The following is a 24,862-nucleotide window of genomic DNA, read 5'->3' on the forward strand; positions in this document are numbered from 1 at the left end:
GGTACAGGGCATTGAAGATGATAACAGTGCATGGATTATATTCTTAAACTTTCAGAAAGACATCTACTGTGATAAAATCTACTCTCCACTGCTGTGTAATCAATTATTGTAAATGTTATCAGGAAATGATCAGACAGGAGAGGGTTTTCAGCAAACACTGTTGAATGTTCAGTTTCTATGCCATATGTTAAAACAAGATCTAGAGTGTGATTAAAGGGGTGGGTGGGTTCTTTTACATTTTGAGAGAGGCTGTCATTTGTAGCATCTACATGGATGTTAAAATCACCCACAATAATTATTTTATCTGAGCTCAGAACTAAATTAGATATAAAGTCTGAGAAATCAGACAGAAACTCTGTGTAAGGCCCAGGTGGACGATAGATGATAACAAGTAAGACTGGTTTCTGAGTTTTACAGCTGGGGTGGACAATGTTAAGCATTAGGCTTTCAAATGAATTAAAAGTCTGTCTTGGTCTTTCATTAATTAATAGGCTGGTGTGAAGAATTGCTGCCACACCGCCCCCTCGGCCTGTGCATCGAGATTTCTGGTTAGAATGAAATATAATATAAGCTCTGGCAATCTTGGTTCTATGGTAGGTCTTAAAGGGTTAAAGAGGACAAAGTCAACGGCTCAAACCCCTCCAAGACAGCAGAGCAGGAAACAGAGACTGGTCTGAGCACAAGGAGAGATTTGAGCCCTGGAGGAGGCAAGGCAAGGCAAGGCAAGGCAAATTTATTTGTATAGCACAATTCAACAACAAGGTGATTCAAAGTGCTTTACAGAGACATTAGAAATAAAAACTAATAAAAAGTATGATTTAAAATTGATTAAAACAAGCAAACAAACAAACTAACTAAACACACATTTCACACCTGTTCGCGCGATCTCAACCCTTATCGTAAGGGGAGCTACCAGTCCTTCTGTGGACGAGCTACTTTCTATTTTAAATTCCCTGAATTTAAAATACTCTCTAGACCCAGTCTAGACCCAGTTGGGGAGCTACCCAGAGCTCTAATCCCACACCTGTTCGCGCGATCTGAACCCTTATCGTAAGGGGAGCTACCAGTCCTTCTGTGGACGAGCTATTTTCTATTTTAAATTCCCTGAATTTAAAATACTCTCTAGACCCAGTCTAGACCCAGCTGGGGAGCTACACATAGCTGGACTGGCCATCAGGCATACCGGGCATTTGCCCGGTGGGCCGCTGGCGATTTTTTGTTTTTATGGGCCGATGGATTTTTTTTTTTTTTTTTTTTTAGGAAGGGTATATATAATGAAAGGTGTTGGATTGGCCAATTGGTCATGATCGACTCTGGGCTGGACCAATTACAGCCGAGGAGGCCGAATGCACCCGCCCCCTTGTTTAGCAATCACGTGATTTTGGCGCATTGCATGCCGGGAACTCGTGGCAAAACAATCCAAGTACCGCATCAAACGCAAGCATTTGCAGCACCGCAAAACGTTCAATCTCCGGTTCCAATACCTTCTTGTTTTTTCTTTGCCGCACAAAAAAGGAATGTACAAAACAAAAGGAGAACAATGCCGGTCCATACAAAGACAGACTCGACGAAAAGACAAAGAAAAGATACGAGGAAAAAATCAAACCAGTGAAAGGGTTAGACCCTTACGAGCACACAGAGGGACAAAAGACGTTAGCGTGCTGCCCAACTTTCACCACGCTCAGATTTATAATTATACGGTTCTTGGAGTGAGTGCATACACTCGTGAAGTTTAGTAACTTCAGGTCACTGCAACAAGCCCAGGTACAGTTTACCGACGGATGGGTACAGGACCTTGAAATGCACCGTGTAGAATGAAAGACTATTGTACGTATCATAAGTTTACCAGTCTCACAAATCGTCGTCATGAATACACATTCGTTAACCGTTTATTAATATAACCTTTGAGCTCAATGGTAATTAATTAGCAGTGGAAATAATTTCTGGTTCGCATTACAGAAATGTAGCAGTGACAATAATACTGTATGCTGTAATCGTACTGGACAATTAGTGATACAAAAAACCTGTTTTATCCTGTGAATAAACGTATATGTTTTTGTCAATGTGCCATAATAACAGAAGCGAAACACAATATTGTGTCAGGACAATTCACTATTTATGCACAATAAATAAAGGAGCATAGCGCGACAATTTCTGTTCAGCGCCAGACTTGCTTGTAACCTATATCAACAATTATGTTAAGAAAAATGACGTATTAACTACTAAAAAACTCTGACCTTTGTGGGAATGCTTGGAGCAGACTAACATGTGAGCTGGAGTGTTCTGAGACGTTATATTTGGTATATCCAGGCCATGTATTCTAATTTTTGCGTCATAACTTTTGCACTGTCCACTTCCTGCTGTGACAAAACAAATTTCCCACGTGTGGGACTAATAAAGGTTATCTTATCTTATCTTATCTTATCTTATCTTATCTTATCTTATCTTATCTTATCTTATCCGTCGGCTCTTACTTCGGAAACATGGCTTAAAACATTTCTCTTCAACGACGTAATCCGATTAAAAAAAAAACGATCGGCTTCCCGTGGCTGTCATGCGACCGGCTGTTGCAGTTAATAATACAACAGCTTCTTCCCATTTTTTGTGTTTCTTTTTATCGCTGTGTAACTGAGTTCAATTTAAAGCCTGCGTGCGCTAGTACCTCTTGCCACAAGTTCCCAGAATCCTTTGCGGTTTACCCCTGAATGACGTCACATTTTCAATCTTTATCCTGGTGGGCCGGTCTCTAGTCAAAATGCCCGGGCCGATTTTTTGTCCCAGTCCAGCCTTGGAGCTACCCAGAGCTCTAACCCACTTAACAAACAAACAAACAAACAAACAAACAAAACAGTATTTAAAATCAAAACAGATAAAATCAGAACAGTAGATAAAATCAGTAGTTAATGTAAGTTTTGAAATTTAAGCTTAACTAATTAACAAACAAACAAAACAGTATATAAAATCAAAACAGATAAAATCAGAAATAGATAAGATCAGTAGTTAATGTAAGTTTTGAAATTTAAGCTTAAAAGTGTGGATTTGGTGCTTTATTCAAATGCAGCTGAGAATAGGTGAGTCTTCAACCTGGATTTAAATAAACTGAGTGTTTCAGCTGATCTGAGGCTTTCTGGGAGTTTGTTCCAGATATAAGGAGCATAAAAGCTGAATGCAGCTTCTCCGTGTCTGGTTCTGACTCTAGGAACTGATAAAAGACCGGATCCAGATGACCTGAGGGATCTGGAAGGTTCATACTGGGTCAGGAGGTCACTGAAGTATTTTGGTCCTAAACCATTCAGAGCTTTATAGGCCAGCATCAGAACTTTAAAGTCTATCCTCTGACGGACAGGCAGCCAGTGTAAAGACCTCAGAGCTGGACTGATGTGGTCCACTTTTTTGGTCTTAGTGAGGACTCGAGCAGCAGAGTTCTGAATGAGCTGTAGTTGTCTGACTGATTTTTTAGGTAGACCTGTAAAGATGCTGTTACAGTAATCAAGCCTACTAAAGATGAATGCATGGACTAGTTTTTCCAGGTCCTGTTGAGACATCAGATCTTTTATCCTAGAAATATTTTTGAGGTGATAGTAAGCTGATTTTGTTATTGTCTTAATGTGTTTCTCTAAGTTTAGGTCTGCATCCATCACTACACCCAAATTTCTCGCCTGGTATCACAAACTAAACCTTACATTAAATTAATGTAAGGTTTAGTTTGTGATACTGTTTTAAATGGTGTTAATCAATCCTGTGATAAATTATTGAAGAGGAACAAACACTGTGGATCATAGAGTCGCTGATAGAGAGCTCAGACAGACACTAACACAGTCTGAGGGTTTGATGACAAACAGAGAAATGAAAAATTAAGTATGGTCAAACTTCCTAATAACCATCTATCATAAATGTAAACAAACAATGAAACAATCAATAAATTGTAATAATCACTTTCTAAAGCTCAATCAAACAAGTAACAAGTTATTAATCTGCTCACTTACACATGCCTTCATAAACAACTCTGTGAGGATTATCTGGATGTTTTTGTAAAAGCTGGATCTTGTTTCTAAACCAACTATTTGTGAAGAAGTAAATTTCCTTCCTTCTAGTTTGACATGACTGGAGCTGATCCCAGCTGTCACTGAGTGTGAGGTTTCATACAGCAGGACAGGGTGCCAGGCCATCGGATAATGGTTATTAAAAGGTTTTACCTGAAACTGAAAGTTAACACTAACGGATTGAAATAGCAGCAGGAGTCTCATAGTTATCTGTACAAAGCCCTGAGACGTCTGAAACGGGCTGATGTCCAACAGAATACTGAGCCTTTTCTATATTTTCTGTAGATCAAGAAAGCAATAACAGCAGCAACACGAAGCACATCAATACAACAGGTAAATCCTCCTTCTTTACTCCATTTGTCTTCCCTCCATCTTTGTTGTCTTCATCCTTCTCTGGTCCTCCTGTCTGACCTGCAGGTGAGAAACAGGTGTCAGCTGTCAGGTAGGTGATGAGTGAAGAACAGAACAGAATCCATTTCCTCTTCAAACTGCTGTCAGACATTATCTACTGCACTCTGATCAAATCACTCAGACCAGCTGCTTTCTACAAAGTCTCATCAACAACATCTTTAGAAACAAACATCAACAACCAGGAAGCAGCTTCACCTCTGATCACACACACACTCAACTCTACTCACTCACCTGGAGGAACAACATGAAGGTGGATGATGATGCTGTTCTTCCATGAGCGTGTTTCTTCAATGAAAACACGGCACACGTATGTTCCACTATCAGCAGTGTTCACATCCTTCAGAATCAAAGACACGTCTCCATCCTTCATCTGTCTGTCCTGCAGATCCACCCGGTTCTTAAAAGATGGATGCTGATTGGCTGAAATAAAGTGACCATCCTGGTACAAAATCACATATTGTGGCACCAGGTCAGCTCTGCTCCACTTCACAATGTTGCTGTTTGGAGCTCGACATGTCAGAGTGATGTCCTGTCCAGACTCAGCTGTGATGATCTTTGGGTCTAAAAGAGGAAACAACAGAGAGCAGAGAGGTTAAAGGTTTGTGTGTAATTAGTAATTAGTAATTAATTACTGATTACTTCTCCAAAAAGTAATCACATAACTTTACTGACGACTTATTTTCAAAAGTAATTAGTAACTTAGTTACTTTTAAAAAACACGATACACAATCTGAATAGATAATAAAGCAATAGACCTTTAGTCCAATTCTATTTTTATGCATAATCCATTATATAAAATGTAATTACATTTTTTCAAAAGTCTCTTTTTAAAATTTGTTTCATTAGTTTTAATCTTTTAACTTTATGCATCAAGCACAAATTAAATTGGCTGAAAAGGAAGCGCTGTGAGTTCTGTGCCCCTAGAGACAACAAAACAAGCCTAAGATGCTGCAAATATGTTTGCAAGGCCCACCTCTCCTGAGTATCACATACCAGTCATGTGCATGAATACACATGCACACACAAACATACACATGCCCACACACAGACACACACACAGACAAACACACACAAGCACACTCACACATACACACTAGGCTTCATGTTGAGTTTGGTCTTTGGTTTTCAATTTATTTTTTACATTAAATGTTCATTTTGTAATTCATTTTCAGTGCCTGTTTGTATTTTCACTGCAGTTATTTAATGTCTATTTATTCATGTTAAACACTGCTTTGAGATACAGCTAAAGAAAGTTGAATAAAAATGGTGAGAAATGTTCTTTGTGATAACTTAAGAGCAGTTAACAAGGACCAGTCAATTTCGACCGGGAACACTAAAGTAAGGGGGTGGGGGATGCAGAAAACCAGAGGGTTTTAAACATCTTCCAGGCTCTGACCTCAGAGGAGGGACACAAAAGGAAATCTTCTTCTGGTCAGCGATTTCCAGTTTTATTTCAAGTCTCACTAATTCAGTCAAGTTTTCATCAAAGATTGTTTGGTAGGTAGGAGATGGAGCAAGATTAAATGCAAGATTCAGTAGAAGAAAAAAAACATAAACCCAAGAGCAGCTTTAAAGCTGAAATCTCAAAGTACAAAACTACTGCAGATCAAAGAATCTTAAACAACAGGAAACTCTTCCAGGAAACCAGATAAGCAGAAGGCAATGCAGCTCAAACAGAAAATCAAACATCTCAAAATGAAATTTAAGTCATGAACCCAAAAAACACACATAAACCTAAAGAACTCTTGAATGGAAGCGCACAACTAAGAGCATAAAATACCATGACAGGAACTCACATCAGGAATAAGAAAATAAAGACATGTAAACACTAAGAAATAACTGAAAGCAAAATTTCAAGAAAGAATTAACAAACAAAAAAAGAAACATGATCAACGCTACAAAAACTGTTTCCTGGAGCACTTAATGCATCAGATCTGAGGATGTAGGAATTTTTTGTTTATATGATGTTTGTCTTTCCGGATGGGTGGAACCTTAATTAAGTAATTTTCTTCTTCCTGTTGTCGTGGTAACTGATAAACTGCTGGGGTGGTTTGGAAGTACTGAGGGGAGTTTTTGCTTTGCAGACATTTTGACTGCATGTGATGCCTGTTTTTATGAAAAATTACACAGTACTGTGCAAAGGTCTTGAGCCACCCCTAACTTCTTTGTCTCCTTGGAATCAAATCACAACACTTTTTTTCTTTTCAAATTAAAATCTTAAGAAACAGCAGAAGCTTTCTGAAGCTTCTCTTTGGATACTGGCTGCTTCTTCACTCAGTTTCAGTCCTTGTAGCTGACAGAGGAATTTGTTTCAAATATAAAAATACTCCAAACTCAAAGGATCAAGCATCTTTAGACACTTTAATGCTAGCAGCCTGTCACTAAAACACAGTTCCTCTTTTTTTGGTTGAATCTATGAAAAATGTCAAAGATAACAAAATTTAACAGTCACAATTGTGTTGTTCAATGATTTGTGCACAACAACAACAATGGGACCTCTCTCATCCATCAGTCACCATGTGGACATTTTTCTGACACACTTTGAAGCTGATGGACGTTTTGTGTCTGCACTAAGTACGTTTTCAGCAGCTATGGCACCGGCAGGATTCACTTTCACAGACTCACAACCACCAGCTTCACCCCTCCCCTCCCCCTCCAGCTGTAGGCTTTAACATTGAGTTTCCCCACACATGTTTACAGGCGAGTTAGAGAGCAAGAGAAGAAGAGACGGATTCATAAATGTCTTTGTTTCTGCTCTAACCAAACAATGCTGCTCTACAACTCTAGACTACCAGCCACAAAGACAACAGCTGGAGAAACATCTGCCTACCTCTGACATCCACCAGCTCATCCATACAACAAACAAACATCAACAACCAGGAAGCAGCTTCACCTCTGATCACACACACACTCAACTCTACTCACTCACCTGGAGGAACAACATGAAGGTGGATGATGCTGATTGGTTCCGTACTGATGCCTCTCCTCCTGCGTTTTGTTCCACTAACAACACGACACTCGTATGTTCCACTATCAGCAGTGTTCACATCCTTCAGAATCAAAGACGCGTCTCCATCCTTCATCTGCCTGTCCTGCAGATCCACCCGGTTCTTAAAAGATGGATGCTGGTACTCTGGAACAAACTGTCCTTTTTCGTAAAAAAGCACATATTCATCTTTCAGGTCTTCTCTGCTCCAAACTATAACTATGATCTTCTTGTTTGGAGCTCGACATGTCAGAGTGACGTTCTGTCCAGACTCAGCTGTGATGTTTTTCTCGTCTGAAAGAGGAAACAACACAGATCAGATACGTCGAAGGTCAAAGTACAATTATGATCAGAATGATTGACTTTAAATATTTTGTTTATTTCCTTTGACATTTAAGTTTTTAGTCATGTTGGATTTAATGAACCTCTGAACATCCAGCAGGTCACCAGTGACCCACTGAGGGGGAATTTTAGCCTCATGCTAAACATGCAAAGTGTATTACCATGTAAACAGGCTGATACTCTTCAGTTATTTACCTCCGAGATAAACACGTTCTAACAGTTAATCTCACCTGCAGAGACGAACTCGAAGACGCTGAAAAACAGCAAAGTGGAGCAGAGTGACGCAGTTCCAGCAGACATGTCTGTGTTTCTGTATTACAGTGGTGGGCTGGAACAGACAGTGGTGGGCTGGAACAGACAGTGGTGGGCTGGACCAGTGTCCTCCAATGCAAACGTATAAATGAAGAAAACTGGAGAGCAGCCAGTCTTTAAATAATGATGCCAAAATATTTGTACCTAAGAGGTCAAAATCAGGACTCTTATTTTCTTAAATTAATGAGGAATTATCTGGTTTTGTGGCTGAAACATATTTAATAACAGTCATTTGGTTTTGGACATGACTGATTATAACAAATATACACTGGTTAAAAGCTTTAGTGTTATTCAAGGTTGTTCAGCACTTTGGATTCAGAAATTATTTTCTATTATTTTAAGAATCATCAGCTCTTTATAGAAAGCTGAGATGATAACTTAAGTTGGTGCAAGTAGATTAGACAAAGCTTTTTAGACAAAACATTTTGAGTGCTCAGAGCAGAAAAGGGCTATTTAAGAACCAGTCCATTTACCATTTTCTTCAAGCTGTTTTTTTCCCCTTTTGTGTCACAAACATAGTAAAGAATATTTAAAAAAGCATAATTTCATGACATCCCTGCATTAGGTAAATCAAATGATCACACCTGACATGTGCCTTTGTATAATCCATGTTAGATGATTGTAATGGCTTTTTAAAAATTCTAGTTTAGATAAAATCTCTGTTTCTCACCTCTGAGTGGAACAGAAAACTGTGATCAGACAGACATGTTGCAGTGAGTGAGCCCTGAGGGATCAGTGCTGTCCTGCTATAATGACAGATGTTTGGAGCGCTTTAAGGACACTTTCTATAAGTCTGCATTTCAGGTCTGAAATATAACGGAGCCAGCTGCATCTTGCAGTCCTATAAAATCTAAGGAAGGCAACCAGCCTCCACCCATCACACCGGACCAGCAACCCTGTCACTGTATAACGTTGTCTACCCAGCAGCCCTAATCATCTGGAATGACGTTCGATCTTGGTGGTGAAACTGAGGCTCCTCTGCTGCCACCTGTTGGATCTTTACATAGCTTACATATAGTACCTCTCACACAGGAAACCTTTCTTACACACACTTTTTAAGAGAGAAAAATAAAATAAAATAAAACCCATTGTTCTAGGAGGAGAAATGGCTGAGCAGCTGCATTAAAAGCCTTAGATCTGTTAGGATGCCTGGGTCGTCGACCCAGGGTTTTTGAGTTTATGATATTATTTATACTGTCTAGTTTTTGGTTTCTTTGAGTTCTGTCTTATGGCTTAGGTCTCTGTCTTCTTTAGTTGCTCTGTCTCCCCTATCACCTGCATCCCCTTGTCTAGTTCGCGTCTATGTGTATCTTAAGTTCCTATATCCCCGTGTTCAGTCAGTGTTTGTGTCTGCCCTGTTCCCACGTCTCTGTTCCCTTTGTAGTGCCTGCATGTGAGTCTGTGTCTTTGTTCAGTCTGTGTTATGTGTTTCCTGTTTTACTTTGAAGGTCTCCGTCTTTTCTCAGTGTGTTCAGGTTACGCTTCTTTGGTCTCGTCAGTTCTGATTTGCCCCAGCTGTGTTTCCCTCCTGTTACTCATTTCCTGATTGCTCCCTCTGTGTATTTAAGCCCTGTGTTTCTTAGTGTCTGTGTCGTGATCTACCGTTTTCTTAGCTGTGTGTTCTGGCATTCCTCTGGTTTAAGTTTGTTTTGAGTTTTTCAAGTTATGTTATATTTTTGAGTACCAAATTAAAGCCTTTTTGAGTTCACGTCTGTCTCCGGAGTCTGCACCTTGGGTCCTATTCCTGCCTGCACACAGCCACACCCAACAGAAGATCGCGACCAGAACATGGACCCAGCAGACTCCGTGTGGTATCAGCGACCCGCAGTTTCTGCCTTCCTCAAGGAGATCGTGAGGGAGGAAGCTGAGCATGCCCAGGAGCACCAGTCACCCTTCTATGGGTCACGTTTGGCTTTGGGAGGGCCCCGCAGCCTCCAAATGGCTACGGCCGAGCCAGTGTCTATGCCTTGGGCGATCAGGTTGAGCACGTGCTCCTTCTCTCCAGTCGCTACACCTCCGCCTTCACCCCTGGATTACCAGTCCGACAAGAGAGTTAAGCGGCGGAGGAAGAGAGATTATGTGACACCGGACGTTAGACTCACTCCGCTGCAGTCCTTCGCTCTGTTTTTGGGTCTGCCGCCTTCTGAGCTTCACAAACTCTCTGCTTCCTCATCGCAGCCCGGTCCTTTGGAGGGTTCGCAGCCCAGTTCGCCACCTCCCACTTCCCGGAGGAGGCGACGCTCACACCGTCACCACTCTTTTTCTGCGGAGCAACTCCCGGTGGTGAGTTGTGATTGCTGTCGTTCCTCGGAGCTGGAGACTAACAATCATATGAACACTGCTAAGACTGAGACTATTAAGACTGTTAGACGTGGTGGTGGTAGGAAGTTAAAAAACGTTTTAGAAGAGTCTGTGTTTGCTGAGCCTGCTCCTTCGCACCATTGTGTTCCTGCTCCCAGGGCAGCTCAGGCCCAGCATTCCCCTGCACCTGTTTCAGTGCTTCAGGTGAGGGAGGCTGAGGTCCAGCTGGTCCCTGCTCGGGTGTCTAGGCTGGCTGAGCCTCTGCCTGTCGCTGCACCCGTACCAGCTCCTCGGGTGGGGACTGCAGCTGCCCAGCCGTTGACTGTGCCTGTCCCGGCTCCCAGGGTGAGGATGACCGGGAACCAGTTAGCTCCTGCACCCGTACCTTCTCCTCGGGTGGGAGTGGCTGGTGTCCGGCAGGTACTTGCACCTGTTTCTGACCTCGCTGGAGGCTCAGGTGAGCCCGTCCAGCAGTTTTCTGTAGGATCCGTAGGCTCAGACAACCTAGTCCAACCGTCTGCTAATCCACCACCTCACCCGCCATTACTGCCATCGTTACAACAGTCAATACAACTTAAACTTCTCTCCATAGCTCAGACATTAGCTCACCTATCGGCTCAGTCACCTGTTCAGCCACCCGTCTCCGCTGGAGGGTCCGAGGGGCCCGTTCAGCCACCCGTCTCCGCTGGAGGGTCCGAGGGGCCCGTTCAGCCACCCGTCTCCGCTGGAGGGTCCGAGGAATCGCTTCAGCCGTCTCTTCCTGCTGGAGGGTCCGAGGGGCCCGTTCAGCCACCTGTCTCCGCTGGAGGGTCCGAGGGGCCCGTTCAGCCTCGTGCCTCGTCAGCTGGGGGTCCGGGAGGACCCAGCCAGCACGTCCTAGTGTCTGCTGATGGTTCTGGCGATGCCGTTCAGCCACCACCGGCTCCACCGCCTGGTCCGGCCTCCGAGTCTGCAGCTCCGCCTGGTCCTGCGTCTGCAGCTCCGCCTGGTCCGGCCCCCGAGTCTGCAGCTCTCCCTGATCCGACCTCAGCCTCTGTAGCTCCGCCTGCTCGTCCTGCTCGTCCTGCTCGTCCTGTCCGGCCGATGACTGGACGTCATTGCCGTCATGGAGGGCCCCCTGAACTACGTCGCCGTCGGTGCCTCCCGCCCGACCGGCCTCCTGATCTGCTCGGTCGCCGTCGGTGCCTCCCGCCCGGCCGGCCTCCTGATCTGCTCGGTCGCCGTCGGTGCCTCCCGCCCGGCCGGCCTCCTGAACTGTTTTCTGGGCTCTTGGACCATCAGCCTCCGGGCCGCCCCCCTGAACTTTTTTGAGACTATTGCCTGGGCCTCTGCGCTTTTCGTGAGCTCTTTTGTTTGTTTGCTTTTGGACTATGCCTGGGCCTTGGTGCTGTTGTTTTGGACTTTGTTCCTGTGTTTTCTTCTGTTGCTTTCCAGGCTCCGTTGTTTGTTCTTTCTTTTTTTGTTTTGGCTCCTTGTTTTGTTTCGAGCCCTCCATCCTGTTTCCTCCGCCGCCCACCCTGGTTGGGTTGTTTTTGTTTTTTTGATTTTGATGTTTTGGTTTGGGCTGTCTGGAAGCCAGCCCGTAAGGGGGAGGGTACTGTTAGGATGCCTGGGTTGTCGACCCAGGGTTTTTGAGTTTATGATATTATTTATACTGTCTAGTTTTTGGTTTCTTTGAGTTCTGTCTTATGGCTTAGGTCTGTCTTCTTTAGTTGCTCTGTCTCCCCTATCACCTGCATCCCCTTGTCTAGTTCGCGTCTCTGTGTATCCTTAGTTCCTATATCCCCGTGTCCAGTCAGTGTTTGTGTCTGCCCTGGTCCCACGTCTCTGTTCCCTCTGTAGTGCCTGCATGTGAGTCTGTGTCTTTGTTCAGTCTGTGTTATGTGTTTCCTGTTTTACTTTGAAGGTCTCCGTCTTTTCTCAGTGTGTTCAGTTTACGCTTCTTTGGTCTCGTCAGTTCTGATTTGCCCCAGCTGTGTTTCCCTCCTGTTACTCATTTCCTGATTGCTCCCTCTGTGTATTTAAGCCCTGTGTTTCTTAGTGTCTGTGTCGTGATCTACCGTTTTCTTAGCTGTGTGTTCTGGCATTCCTCTGGTTTAAGTTTGTTTTGAGTTTTTCCAGTTATGTTATATTTTTGAGTACCAAATTAAAGCCTTTTTGAGTTCACGTCTGTCTCCGGAGTCTGCACCTTGGGTCCTATTCCTGCCTGCACACAGCCACACCCAACAAGATCACCATGTCAGATAGAAAGCATTGGATGCAGTGACGTAAAGCACTTCGCCAGTTAACTGCAAAGGTGTGCTCTCTGAAGTAACGAGCCGCGCTTCTAATCTGAGGGAAAAGGCTGAGTTTTATAGTTTCCAGGAGAGCGGTACTTGACTTACTGCATTGTGCCAAGTCTAAAATTTTGTGGACGGGGGATTATGATGTGGGTTTGTTTTTCACAAGCTGAGCACAACTCTTAATGCTTTACCAAGACATTTTGGCTTGGTATGGTTGGGGTGGTGCTGTCACTTGGTGATTGCTCTCTCTGTGGTAGAGTATCACTTTCTGTATCTCTTACAACACACAGTGGTGTTTTTGTGTAGGTCATATGCTTAGCCACTTTAGTTAAAACTTTGAGATAATGTCTTATTTCCTAGTCTAATCTTCACATGCTCTATGCCAGGTACATTCTCTTTTGATTCACTCACTGTGTCTTCAGGGATCTGCTAGCATAGTTTAGCTCGTAGCTGACTGATTAGTAAGATGGCCTCTATACCTGTCCCTGCTGCACTTTCCTTCTCAGTATTTGAGATGTTTATTTAGTCCTCCAAAAAAGATGTGGGCTTTATAGAAAATTGGGAACCTTTCTGGGACAAATCTGGTCTTGTTAGAAGAGATGGTACCCATCCAATTTTGAATGGAGCAGCAGAGATGCAGTCTTACATGTCTCTTTGCAGCTTCCCTCTCGTTATCTAATAATAATAATTAACTTTTATTGATCCCCGTGGGGAAATTCTTCTCTGCATTTAACCCATACACTCAGTGAAGCAGTGGGCAGCCACCAGTGCAGCGCCCGGGGAGCAGCGTTTGGGGATGGTACCGTGTTCAGGGGTACCTCAGGGTAGCCGTTCAGGGGATTCGAACCCCTGACCTTCCAATCATGGGGCAACCACTTTACCTACTGAGCTATCCCTGTCCTTATTTTTTATTTTTTTTGTTTTTTTTGTGCATGCTCCCATTTTGCCTGGAAAAATGGTTTTCTGCTTTATATAAAAGCTCTTGACGAAGCTAGAACATCATTGATTGAAGAAATGTTGATGTCAATGCGCTCAAATGGCACCTCCATTAATGGTAGCAGACACAAAGTGATTGGGACCATTAATGGCCGGCCATTAAATCAGGGCATTCTGAGAAACCATTTATTTTGTCTTCAAAACATTGTGAATGAAGGAACAATGTACAATGTCTCATCTGAAAAGGATGATCTTTGAATATTAAAAGGTTTATAAAATGTTAGATCTGACATCTTCACTATACATCTCTCCTTGGTATGTACAACTCTGAATGCATGCAGATGGTTATCAAAACACTTCGTAAACAACATGTTTCCCATTTAAAAAATGGCAAAAAAGCTGCCTGTTGAGAATTATTCTGAGAGTCTACATTTTGGGTTTTCTATCCCGTCCACTCCACACAGTACATAATGCATAATATATGACATAACATCTTCCAGGCTCTGACCGCAGAGGAGGGACCAGAAGGAAACTGTCACATCATCAGTGTGATCATTATTGTCAAATAATCTTAAATTTTATTTAATTTCAAGTCTCACTAATCCACTCTTCAGGATTTCATCAAAGATTGTTTGTTAGGTAGGAGATGGAGTCTAAATACAAGATTCGGGAGAAAAAAAATTAAGTCAAGAGCAGCTTTAGAGCTACAAAACCACTGGAGGTCAGGAAAGACTCTTAAACAACAGGAAACTCTTCCAGGAAACCAGATAAGCAGAACTCAATGTAGCTCTAACAGAAAATCAAACAACTTAAGTCAATTAAGTCACAAACACAAAATACACACATAAACCTAAAGGACTCTTGAATGGGAGCACAGAACTAAAGGCATAAAGTACCATGTTAGGAACTCACATCAGGAATAAGAAAATAAAGACCCATAAACACTAAGAAATAACTGAATAGTTATTTTTTAAAAACAAAAAAACAAAAATGATCCAAGCTATAAAAACAGGAGTTTCCTGGACAATTAATGTACCAGATCTGAGGACGTCGATTATAGCTGCTGGAATGTTTTGTTTATATGATGTTTGTCTTTGCGGATGCTTGGAACCTTATTTAAGGTCTCTGGGCAAATTTAGATGCTTTTCTTTTTCCTTTTGTCGCGGTAACTGATAAACTGCTGGGATGGTTTGGAAGAGTTGAGGCAAGTTTGTGATCTGGAGACACTTTGACCACATGTGATGTTTGTTGTTATATTATGAAAAATCACACAGTACTGTGCAAAAGACTTGAACCACCCAAACTTCTTTGTCTCTTTGGAATCAAATTTGAATTTCACAAAAAAAAATAATTAAATTCTCAATAAAAACCTCAATGTCAATCATTTAGTTGTAGCTGAACCATGAGCCATCAGGCAAATCTCCATTAGCAAGTTATGGTGGATCACCCCGTGCGTGGGGCTGCACAGCATCAACACGTTAGTGCAGTTAGCTCGTTAACGTTGTTAGCTACATAAAACGTTGTCACTGTGCAGGTGACCGGTGGTAACTCACTAACAGAGATTTGCTGTGTTAATGCTGTTATGGCATTAACGTCATTTTAAAGAGATTAACGCTGACAGCACTAATTCATACATGTTTGTAACACAGTTTTACTTTGTGTTCATGAACATCCTGAAGACTGTAGTTCAGAGTCACTGTCAGGCAGCACAGGAAAGTTCATTTCTGTGTGTCTTCAGATCATTTGACCCACAGTTCTGCTGTGAGGTTTAAAGATGATGATCAGCATGTTCTTCACTTTTGGTGTCAACACAGAGTTTGGATCAGCAGCAGGAGACTCAGAGTTCAGCTCTTGAACCCTCTGAGATATTTCATATCCTCCCTGGTGAATTTGATGTGTTGGTCCACAAAGTTCATGTGATCAGTGGTACATCCTGAGATTTGACTTTCACCCAGGTGTCATCCACATACCTGAACTAATAACTTGGTGGTGGGCCAGGGTTGGATAACAAAGCTCTTTTTTCCATGTTGGGGAAACCTGCAGTCAGCTGAGACTGAAGAAGTCACTTGGATGAGACCAGATGAACAGAACCTTTTATCGTTTTTGACTCTGCTTGTTGTTTTTTGGGGGATTCTTTTGATGTTTTTTTAGATGAGAAAAAAAACACTAACAGCAGCAACAAGAAGAACAGGTAAAGCTTGCAGTGCAATAGATTCATCCTTCTCCCCTTCACCCTTCCTGCCATTTTCTGTTTTAATTTCAGGTTTCTTCCTTTCATCCTTCTCTCCTTCTTCCTTCTTCCCTCCTTCATTTTTTACTTCATGCTTCTTCCCCTCATCCTTCTTCCCTTCTTCCTTTTTCACTTCATGCTTCTGCCCTTCTTCCTTCTTTCCCTCATCCTTCTTCCCTTCTTCCTTCTTCCCTCCATCCTGTTTGTTTACTCCTGGCTGACCTGCAGGTGAGAAACAGGTGTGAGGTGTCAGCTGTCAGGTAGGTGATGAGTGAAGAACAGAACAGAATCCATTTCCTCTTCAAACTGCTGTCAGACATTATCTACTGCACTCTGATCACATCACTCAGACCAGCTGCTTTCTACAAAGTCTCATCAACAACATCTTTAGAAACAAACATCAACAACCAGGAAGCAGCTTCACCTCTGATCACACACACACCCAACTCACTCACCTGGAGGATCAACATGAAGGTGGAGGATGATTATGAGCTCCTGAGAGCGTGTTTCATTCATGAAGACACGACACTCATATGTTCCAGTGTCATTAAACGTCACATTCTTCAGAATCAAAGACACGTCTCCATCCTTCATCTGTCTGTCCTGCAGATCCACCCGGTTCTTAAAAGATGGATGCTGATCATCTGAGTGAACGTGCCCATCTTGTGGAACAAATTGCCCTTCCTGGTACAAGTAGACATAGCCTGATGTCAAGTTAGCTTTGCTCCAATGTACAAATTTGATGTTGTTGTTTGGAGCTCGACATGTCAGAGTGACGTCCTGTCCAGACTCAGCTGTGATGGTTTTCTCGTCTGAAAGAAGAAACAACACAGAGCAGAGAGGTTAAAGGTCAAAGTACAATTATGACCAGAATGATTGACTTTAAATATTTTGTTTATTTGCTTTGACATTTGAGTTTTTAGTCATGTTGGACTGAATTTAATGAACCTCTGAACATCCAGCACCTATTTAAATGTTTTAAAGTCGAGTTTTCATAGTTGAACATGTTCTGTTGTCTCTTTCTCTTTAATCTCTCTCACACTCCTGTCACACTGGTGTGTGTGACTGCAGCAGCATCTGGCCCAATCCAGGGGGTAACTGTCCCTGAGACAAAAAAATGTAGCATTGATTTGTTAACCATTCCTCGCTGTCGGTCCCCTGACCGTGGTCGGGAGACGCAAGGGGAAATGCTTCCTCCAGGGCCGAAGTTTTGTCCTCCTTCGGGGTTAACTCCCATCACTTTTGTGGAGTAGTGAGGCAGACAGAAATCAGCCGAGACACCCAGGAGTACTGAAGACACGAGGCTTTAATACCGGTACTGCACATTTGAAAACACACTGCATGGGCTGTAGCCCATTAGAACGCTGATCCCGGTCGCTGCCTCTATCCGTGACATTCTTTTCGGTCACCGCGTTTTTCATGCGCATGCTCACACACACGTGAGCATGCTCATGAAAAACTCCTCACACAGCACCCAGCCACACACAAGCCAGCAGTTCCCACAACAGATTAAGAACCTGTCTAAAAAATTATTAAGAAATAAGGGTTTGTTAAAGGTTTAAAGTGCTGTACAGTTTGTTTGAGGTAGAGTATGTAATGGTCACATGACCAGGGTTTAGTTAAGAGCACAACTATGGCACTGTGGGTCAGAACTAGCATGGATACAAAGTTACAGATGCTGTATGTTCAGCATCTGAACATTTTCCTGTACTGCTAGCTCAACACTGTTTATGGGCAATAACATGTTAGACTTTAATAAGATGAAAGACATTTACATTGTAAACTTTGTGTTTTCTTCAGTGTTCATGGTTTCTGAAGAGAACAAGAGAGAGAGAGAGAGAGAGAGAGAGAGAAACAAACTTGAAAACATCAACATAATGTTTGGCTATTGTTTGTTGGAGCCCTGTAGTTACACAGGCTCATCTTTTGTGTGCAGACAGATGGCTGATTTCACAGAGAGGTCCAGTGCTGAAACTTGTAAGTTGCTGATGCAAATTAAATCATTTAAACAACAGAAATTTCTCCTGTATTGCAGGTGTGCTACATGACAGAGTCATGATAAGTAAGTTCATTGACATTAGAATTTAGATTAAAATATTTGCATCGTCATGTACTAAAGTGATTTTATTATTATATTAATATTGTATAAATATGGTTAAAATTATCCTTCAAAGAGTTAAATATGCTCGTTGGACTGTAGGACCATCACTCACTCACCTGGGGAAACCCTCAGGTTGATGATGCTGAGGAGTTTCCATGAGTCTGTTCCATTCACAAGGACATAACACTTGTATCTTGCAGCATCATTAATCGTCACATCCTTCAGAATCAAAGACACGTCTCCATCCTTCATCTGTCTGTCCTGCAGATCCACCCGGTTCTTAAAAGACGGATGCTGGTCGTCTGGAACAAAGTGACCATCCTGGTACAAAAGAATATACTTATCTCTCAGGTCAGTTCTGCTCCAATGTACAGCTGTGATGTTGTTGTTTGGAGCTCGACATGTCAGAGTGATGTCCTGTCCAGACTCAGCTGTGATGATTTTCTGGTCTGAAAGAGGAAACAACACAGAGCAGAGAGGTTAAAGGTCAAAGTACAATTATGACCAGAATGATTGACTTTAAATATTTTGTTTATTTCCTTTGACATTTGAGTTTTTAGTCATGTTGGATTTAATGAACCTCTGAACATCCAGCAGGTCACCAGTGACCCACTGAGGGGGAATTTTAGCCTCATGCTAAACATGCAAAGTGTCAGAAACTACAAGATGTTAGCTTCCACAGAACAACAACATGTGCTGATAATAAGTGAACATAATGTGTGAGAGAAAGCAGCCTCTCATTATAAGACACTGTGAGTCTCTTGGGGGCAGATTTAGATACATTTTCTTCAAGAACACATGTGACTCAAATGTAATAAGTATACCCATGTTTTGTACAAATATGTCACAATCAGCGGGGCTGACTGTGTGTAGAGTGAAAGGTGGACCCAAATGCAGACGAAAAAAAACATGAAACGTGAAAAAGTGAATCTCTGTATGTGGTGGATCTCTGTATCTCTAAAAATCCCAACAAAGGGCTGCTAGTTTCCTAGTGGCATTTTCTCATTTAAACCATGGTGACTTAAAAGTTTAGCAGCAAGACACTTGTTTCGTTTGTTCCATCAAACATTTCTTTCAGAGATCTGTGTTTATCAGAGTGATATGTGACTCATTTTTTATTGAATCACCAGAAAGTACACAAATACAAGATTAAATATTTTATTTATTTATCAAAGATACATAATTACACATTGATACAATGAATAAGGTGTCTATAAAAATGGTGTAAGAAAAACATTATAACATACAAATAAGTGTTTTAAGATAATCTGACATACTTTAAAAGCATAAGAATAAAAGTTTTAAAAAAAAATCATGTTCTTTGATGATCACATTACATGTATCACATTTTTAAAGCATAACGTAGGGTGTTCACAAAAACAGTTTTATGATTACTTTTTCCACAGTGCTTGTATGCCTCTTGCAAAACGATGTACTTTTCACCATAAGACATAATAACTCACGATTATCTAAGACCAGCCATGAAATGTCCGTCGCTTCATTACAATCATTTGTCTCCGCTGCTGCCCTCAGATCCAGTCTTCTGTACTGTGGGGTAAAATTGCTTTTTTGGTGGTTCATAAAAAAGATCTCAAAAAGCAATGTTGGTGAGGGGACCAGAAACACTGGGTTGCAGAGCAGCTGGTAAGGACTTGTATATTTCTGGAGAGTCTGCAAAAGCTGTCTTCCTCGTGCTCCTGATTGGATAAGGGAGCCCGGCTCTGATATCTCACTGGTGGCAGCTAAAGGTAGGCATGCCTTGGAGGCGGAGTTGGTCTCGGGCGCAATCTTTCAAACGAGCCTCACGGCATTTCAGGCAACCTCAGGCCGGAAACAACATCCGGTCACTCGCGGTCAAAATCCACGCAGAGCTGGTGTTTCGCAGGGATCAGGTTAACACATCTGGGTCTAAAAATATAAAGAAAAACAAAAAGAGTTTTAAAACACGCAAACTAGCAAAATATCAAAGGAGCATAACATAACAATAACAAGATGATATGAGATACCTGATGAGGCCATGATAGGTGATGTAGACATGTAATGTATAAACTTTTACGGGAGTTAAAAGTCGAGCTTATATATATTTTAAAGTGTATTGTACGTGGGATAGGCTCCAGCGCACCGCGCGAGCCTGAAAAAAGGATAAGCGGAAGCAAATGGATGGACGGATGGTGTATTGTACGTGTTACAAACCATTGTGATATTTTTTTTAAATGAAAGGATTGAGAGAATGGTAAAAAGGAAAATGCAAACATGTAGTTAGAGAGGAAGATTAACACTTACCGAATGATATGCGGATAAGGAAAGAGACGCAAGTTGCTGTTGAAATCGGCCGCTCCCTATGCGAACTCGCAAGCAGTCTGAGCGGCGCCAGTTGTTGATATGGCTGAAGGCAGGGGTCTTCTGGGAGCACGGCGGCAGTCTTAACCTGAGCGGGAGATCATAAAAATCGGACCTACAGCCGATTGGCTAACCGGGGTGCGAAGGGAGCGGTGCCATTGTTATGTGATTGGCAGGGGGGCGACATTAGGCGGAGTTGGTCTCCGGCGGAAATTTTCAAATGAGGTAAGCAGCATTCGGGAGCTGAGCGGGAGCGAACAAGCAGGAAAAAATTGTGCTCTGGAAGCGGTTGCGGGTCGGTACGATTAAGAGCGAGGTAGAACTTAGACTCTGCGTAGAATTTTAGAGGTAGCTAGTAAGAGGGATGGTTTTGAAGAAAAAAGACTAAGGATTTTTCCCCTGATTTTGAATATAAGGTTTTGGGAATAGAGGGGGTACCAACAAGTTATTCTAGGGTTTTGGAGAAAACGCGGAGGGATTTTTAAGGAGTTTTCCCTGCGTAAGGAGGATTAGGGTTAGGGGATTGGCGAGAGTTTTTTTCTGACTGAGTTTTATTCTAAATCTACAAATGCATATAAATCGAAATAAAATTTTGCCCCAAGGCATGCAGCCTGTATTTCCGGCCATACTGAATGTTACAAAAGCACAAGTTTAACTAAACAATTTTAATATGGTTTAACAGATTTTTAAACACATAAGCACGGAGCCCCGAGAGAGCACGGTCCGGAGACACGGGCGCGCCCAGACACACAGCACGAGCCGTTTATTGTGGCTAGCAAATTAACTGCAAACAAAAGGCAAAACTAACAATACACTAAACTGGTTGAGCTAAATTAAATAAAAACCTACAACAGGAACATGGACCAGACATAAGAAAACTTGACCTCTTGGCCTAGAAACAACGCAGACGATCTGACAATGACACACTGAAAACAAAGGACTTAAATACACAGGAGGTGATTAGGGGAAGTGGGAACACATGGGGGAACAGCTGACTGACATGAGGCTAATGACAGGACAGGAAAACGGAGCTTTTCCGTTTTCGTTTTAAAAAATAATCCCGTCCACACATAAAGGCAGAAATGAAGGAAAACGCTGCTATGAACATGTCAAAGCAACAGGTGGCGATATATTCCTAACTGTGCAGAAATGTTGGCCAATCAGAAGTCTAGATGCCTCGGTGGGAAAGAGTAAACAAAGCTGGGGCATAGAAGCAGAACCGAGTCGTATGTGGGGAGGGACAGTAACTGTGTGTGTATGTAAGCATTTAAACACTGCAGAGAGTAGAATTAACAGTAACAGTATTGTAGAAATTCATTTCACCAAAACAATAACGTGGCGCACAGTGTGACGTCAAAAAATGCGCACATCTTTGACGCATTTTCTCCGTTTTTCTCGTCCACACGTAAATGCAAAAACGGAGTTTTAGAAGATATCCATCCATCCAGTTTTTAGAAAGCTTCGTTTTCAGTGACTAAAAACGCCGTTTACATGTGGACGAAAGGTGCAAACGCATAGAAAAATCTGCGTTTTCAAAAATACCCGGGTACGTGTGCACGTAGCCTAAATACAATGAACAAAAAACCCACAACTCCTTCAAAATAAAACAGGAAACACGAGACACAGACATGACAATACAAACTTGATAACATAAGACATGCAGCATGAACCACAAAGGGTGAGGGAATACAGGGGCAGAAAACACAAGGAGTCTAATAACCAAATGAACTTTGCTAATCTAACGAACTTAAACATAAACAACATCCAAATAAACTAAAACTTAAAACGCTGGGTCAACAGAAACGGGAACCTGACAAAATATAGTCTATAATTTATTTTTTTTCTGTACCCCACATAATTAAACATTCAAGTTGAAACTTGAATGTTGCATCCATGGAACATTCAAGAAATGTGAAACTGCTATCAAATAAGGGGTGCTATGTTAATATGTAACTTGACCTGTTAAGGTGTTTTTTGATGGAAATAGCTTTTGATTTCAGCAAAAATTGATCTATTAATACTGCAAATTAAACAAATGACCATTTTCAATTCTCTACAACCTATAAAATGTTTTGAAACCCTGTGCTTATTAATTTGGAGCAGTGCATACTAAGTTTTTTTATTTTTGAAAAACACTGTTTTTATTCTGCGGTTTGTTCAGTAACATTTAAATTATACTCGAATGGTTGATGACTCAAAAATTATGCTGACTGAATCGACTTTTTAGGAAAATCACAGAAAAATATAATTTGCATAATAATTTGGAACACAGTGTAGATTTTTGCTTTGTATGTCTAACCAGACCTTAACAAAAAAATATTTGTAACTTGTGTAAATAATTGTTTGTTTTTTTTACAAACACGCAAATTCTAGTCTACAGATGCACAAGCATAACATTTTCAGATATTTTGGTTTACAAGGTTACAAAACTCAGTTCACAACTTTACAAGTACAAAATGTTCATGAGCACAGTTTGAGCCCATCCACACATTACACTTCTTTGTCACAGCTGGATTACAGATGTTAAATCCACACAGACTCTGTCTAACCTTGTATCACTTTCACACACATTATTATTAATATATAACCTTCACTTTCTCACAGTAAATCTCACCTGCAGAGACAAACACAAAGACGCTGAAAAACAGGAAATTGTAGCAGAGTGACGAAGTTCCAGCAGACATTTCTGTTTCTGTTTTAAAATCAGAATCTGAGATTCAGAAGAGAACTCTGAGGTTCAGATAAAGCTGAAAGTCCCTGAGTGAGAGAGCAGGTCTGTAACGCCACACTTATGAGTTAGAGAGAGAGATAGAGATGGTGGGCTGGACCGGACTCCTCCAATGGAAACGCAGAAATGGTTCTGCATTAGGTTAACATTAGGACTGACGTATATTAAATTATATATTAAATTATATTAAATTAATGAGGAACAATCTGGATTTATGGCAGAAACATATTTAATAACAGTCATTTGGTTGGATATGACTGATTATAATACACTGGATGAAAGCTTTATTGTCATTCATTTATTGTTCACCAATTTGGATTTGGAAATTATTTTATATTATTTTTAAGTCATCGGTATATATACTATATATAAAGCTGAGAAGATAATTGAAGCTGGCGCATGGAGATTAGACAAAGCTTTTCTTCAAGCTTTTTTTTTCCTGTGTGTCACAAATTATGGCAATGAATATTAATAGAAAAGAGTAATTACAGGGCATCACTGCTTTAGGTAAATCATTTAAATTATCACAACTGACACGTGTGTTTGTGTCATCCATCTTAGATGATTGTAATGGCTTTTTTTTGTTTTCTTTTTTAAACGGGATTAGAAAAAAATCTCAGTTTCACACCTCTGAGTTGAAAGCAACCTTCCTCCGCCCCTCATACTGGTACAGTAACCCCACCACTTTTTTCCCCAGCATCTTCTAGAATGACATCCTACCTTGGTCAAACTGAAGCTCCTCTGCTGCCACCTGTTGGATTTTTACATAGTTTACATATAGTACCTCACACAGGAAACCTTTCTTACACACACACTTTTTTAGAGAGAGAAGAAAATAAAATAAAAACTGCTTTTGGAGGAGGAGAACATATTTGAATATTTTTGTTAATTTTTTCCAAAAGATCAACAATGTCTGATAACTCATCTCAGCCTCCAATAATACATCCTCATAGATATTTGATTCCATTTTTGTGATCATCTGGATTCATTCTTTGGTCATAAGGTGAGCAGGACTCACTAAAGTGATGCTGTGCCTCTTCAATAAATACAGTGTCTGCAGTTCAGCAGAGAGGAAGTGTTTGTTTCTGTTTACTGGAACAACTGCATTAACCACTAAGATGTGGTGAGACAGATATGTAGACTCCAAAGTTCATTTGGTTTACTTAAGTCTATTTTGTCTATGTCTGTGAAGGTTCTCAGTCATCCAGGTCATCGTAGTCTAAGGAGCTTAGAAAAAAAAAGCATCAGGACTTCTTTAAGTTGCTTGAAGACGTTTCACCTCTCATCCGAGAAGCTTCTTCAGTTCTAAGGTCAAATGGTGGAGAGTCCCAGATTTAAACCCAGTGGGAGTTTCCCCCCAAAGAGGGACAATGAACTCCCTATTGAACCTCTACCTAATCACATGAGCCAAGGTGAGAAAATGGGTGTAGCTCACAATCAGCCAGGGTTTCGGGTGAGCTCATTGTGAAACCTGGCCCCACCCTACCATGTGATGTCCTGATGTCAGATGGCCCAGGGTGTGAGTGGGTGTTAAGGCGTCTGGGGAGGAATTTCAAAACTGGATTATAGATGGCAGAAAGTTGGTGTCGTAAACCCCCGCCTCTGATCAAAGATGGTCGCTCACAGTGGACATAAATGGCTTCATTCACTCCTCTTTCAAACCATCTGTCCTCTCTGTCCAAAATGTGAACATTGGCATCCTCGAAAGAGTGTCCTTTGTCCTTTAGATGCAGATGGACAGGCGAGTTTTGTCCTGTGGAGGTGGCTCTTCTATGTTGTGCCATGCGTTTGTGAAGTGGCTGCCATTGTTTTGTTGTTTGTTCACAGTTAGAATAAAAAAAGTTCACAGC

At 41.6% G+C, this 24,862-nt stretch overlaps 1 protein-coding gene across 1 annotated transcript; it reads right to left on the reverse strand.

Annotated features, from left to right (window-relative positions):
• Positions 1-3,731: 3,731 nt before the first annotated feature.
• LOC146578569 (CD276 antigen-like) lies at positions 3,732-22,974 on the reverse strand. Its single transcript, XM_085268751.1, has 6 exons — positions 22,899-22,974; positions 18,061-18,393; positions 16,299-16,655; positions 7,384-7,734; positions 4,686-5,015; positions 3,732-4,454 (listed from the first exon to the last, which is right to left on the reverse strand). The coding sequence occupies exons 1-6, from the start codon at positions 22,966-22,968 to the stop codon at positions 4,330-4,332; spliced, it is 1,566 nt and encodes a 521-aa protein (XP_085124877.1). The 5' UTR covers positions 22,969-22,974; the 3' UTR covers positions 3,732-4,329.
• Positions 22,975-24,862: the final 1,888 nt, after the last annotated feature.

The sequence above is a fragment of the Mchenga conophoros genome, linkage group LG3, assembly GCF_057382185.1.
Source record: "Mchenga conophoros isolate Kocher_MC1m ecotype Shallow Benthic linkage group LG3, M_conophoros_male_GT1.1, whole genome shotgun sequence".
NCBI lineage: Eukaryota > Metazoa > Chordata > Actinopteri > Cichliformes > Cichlidae > Mchenga > Mchenga conophoros.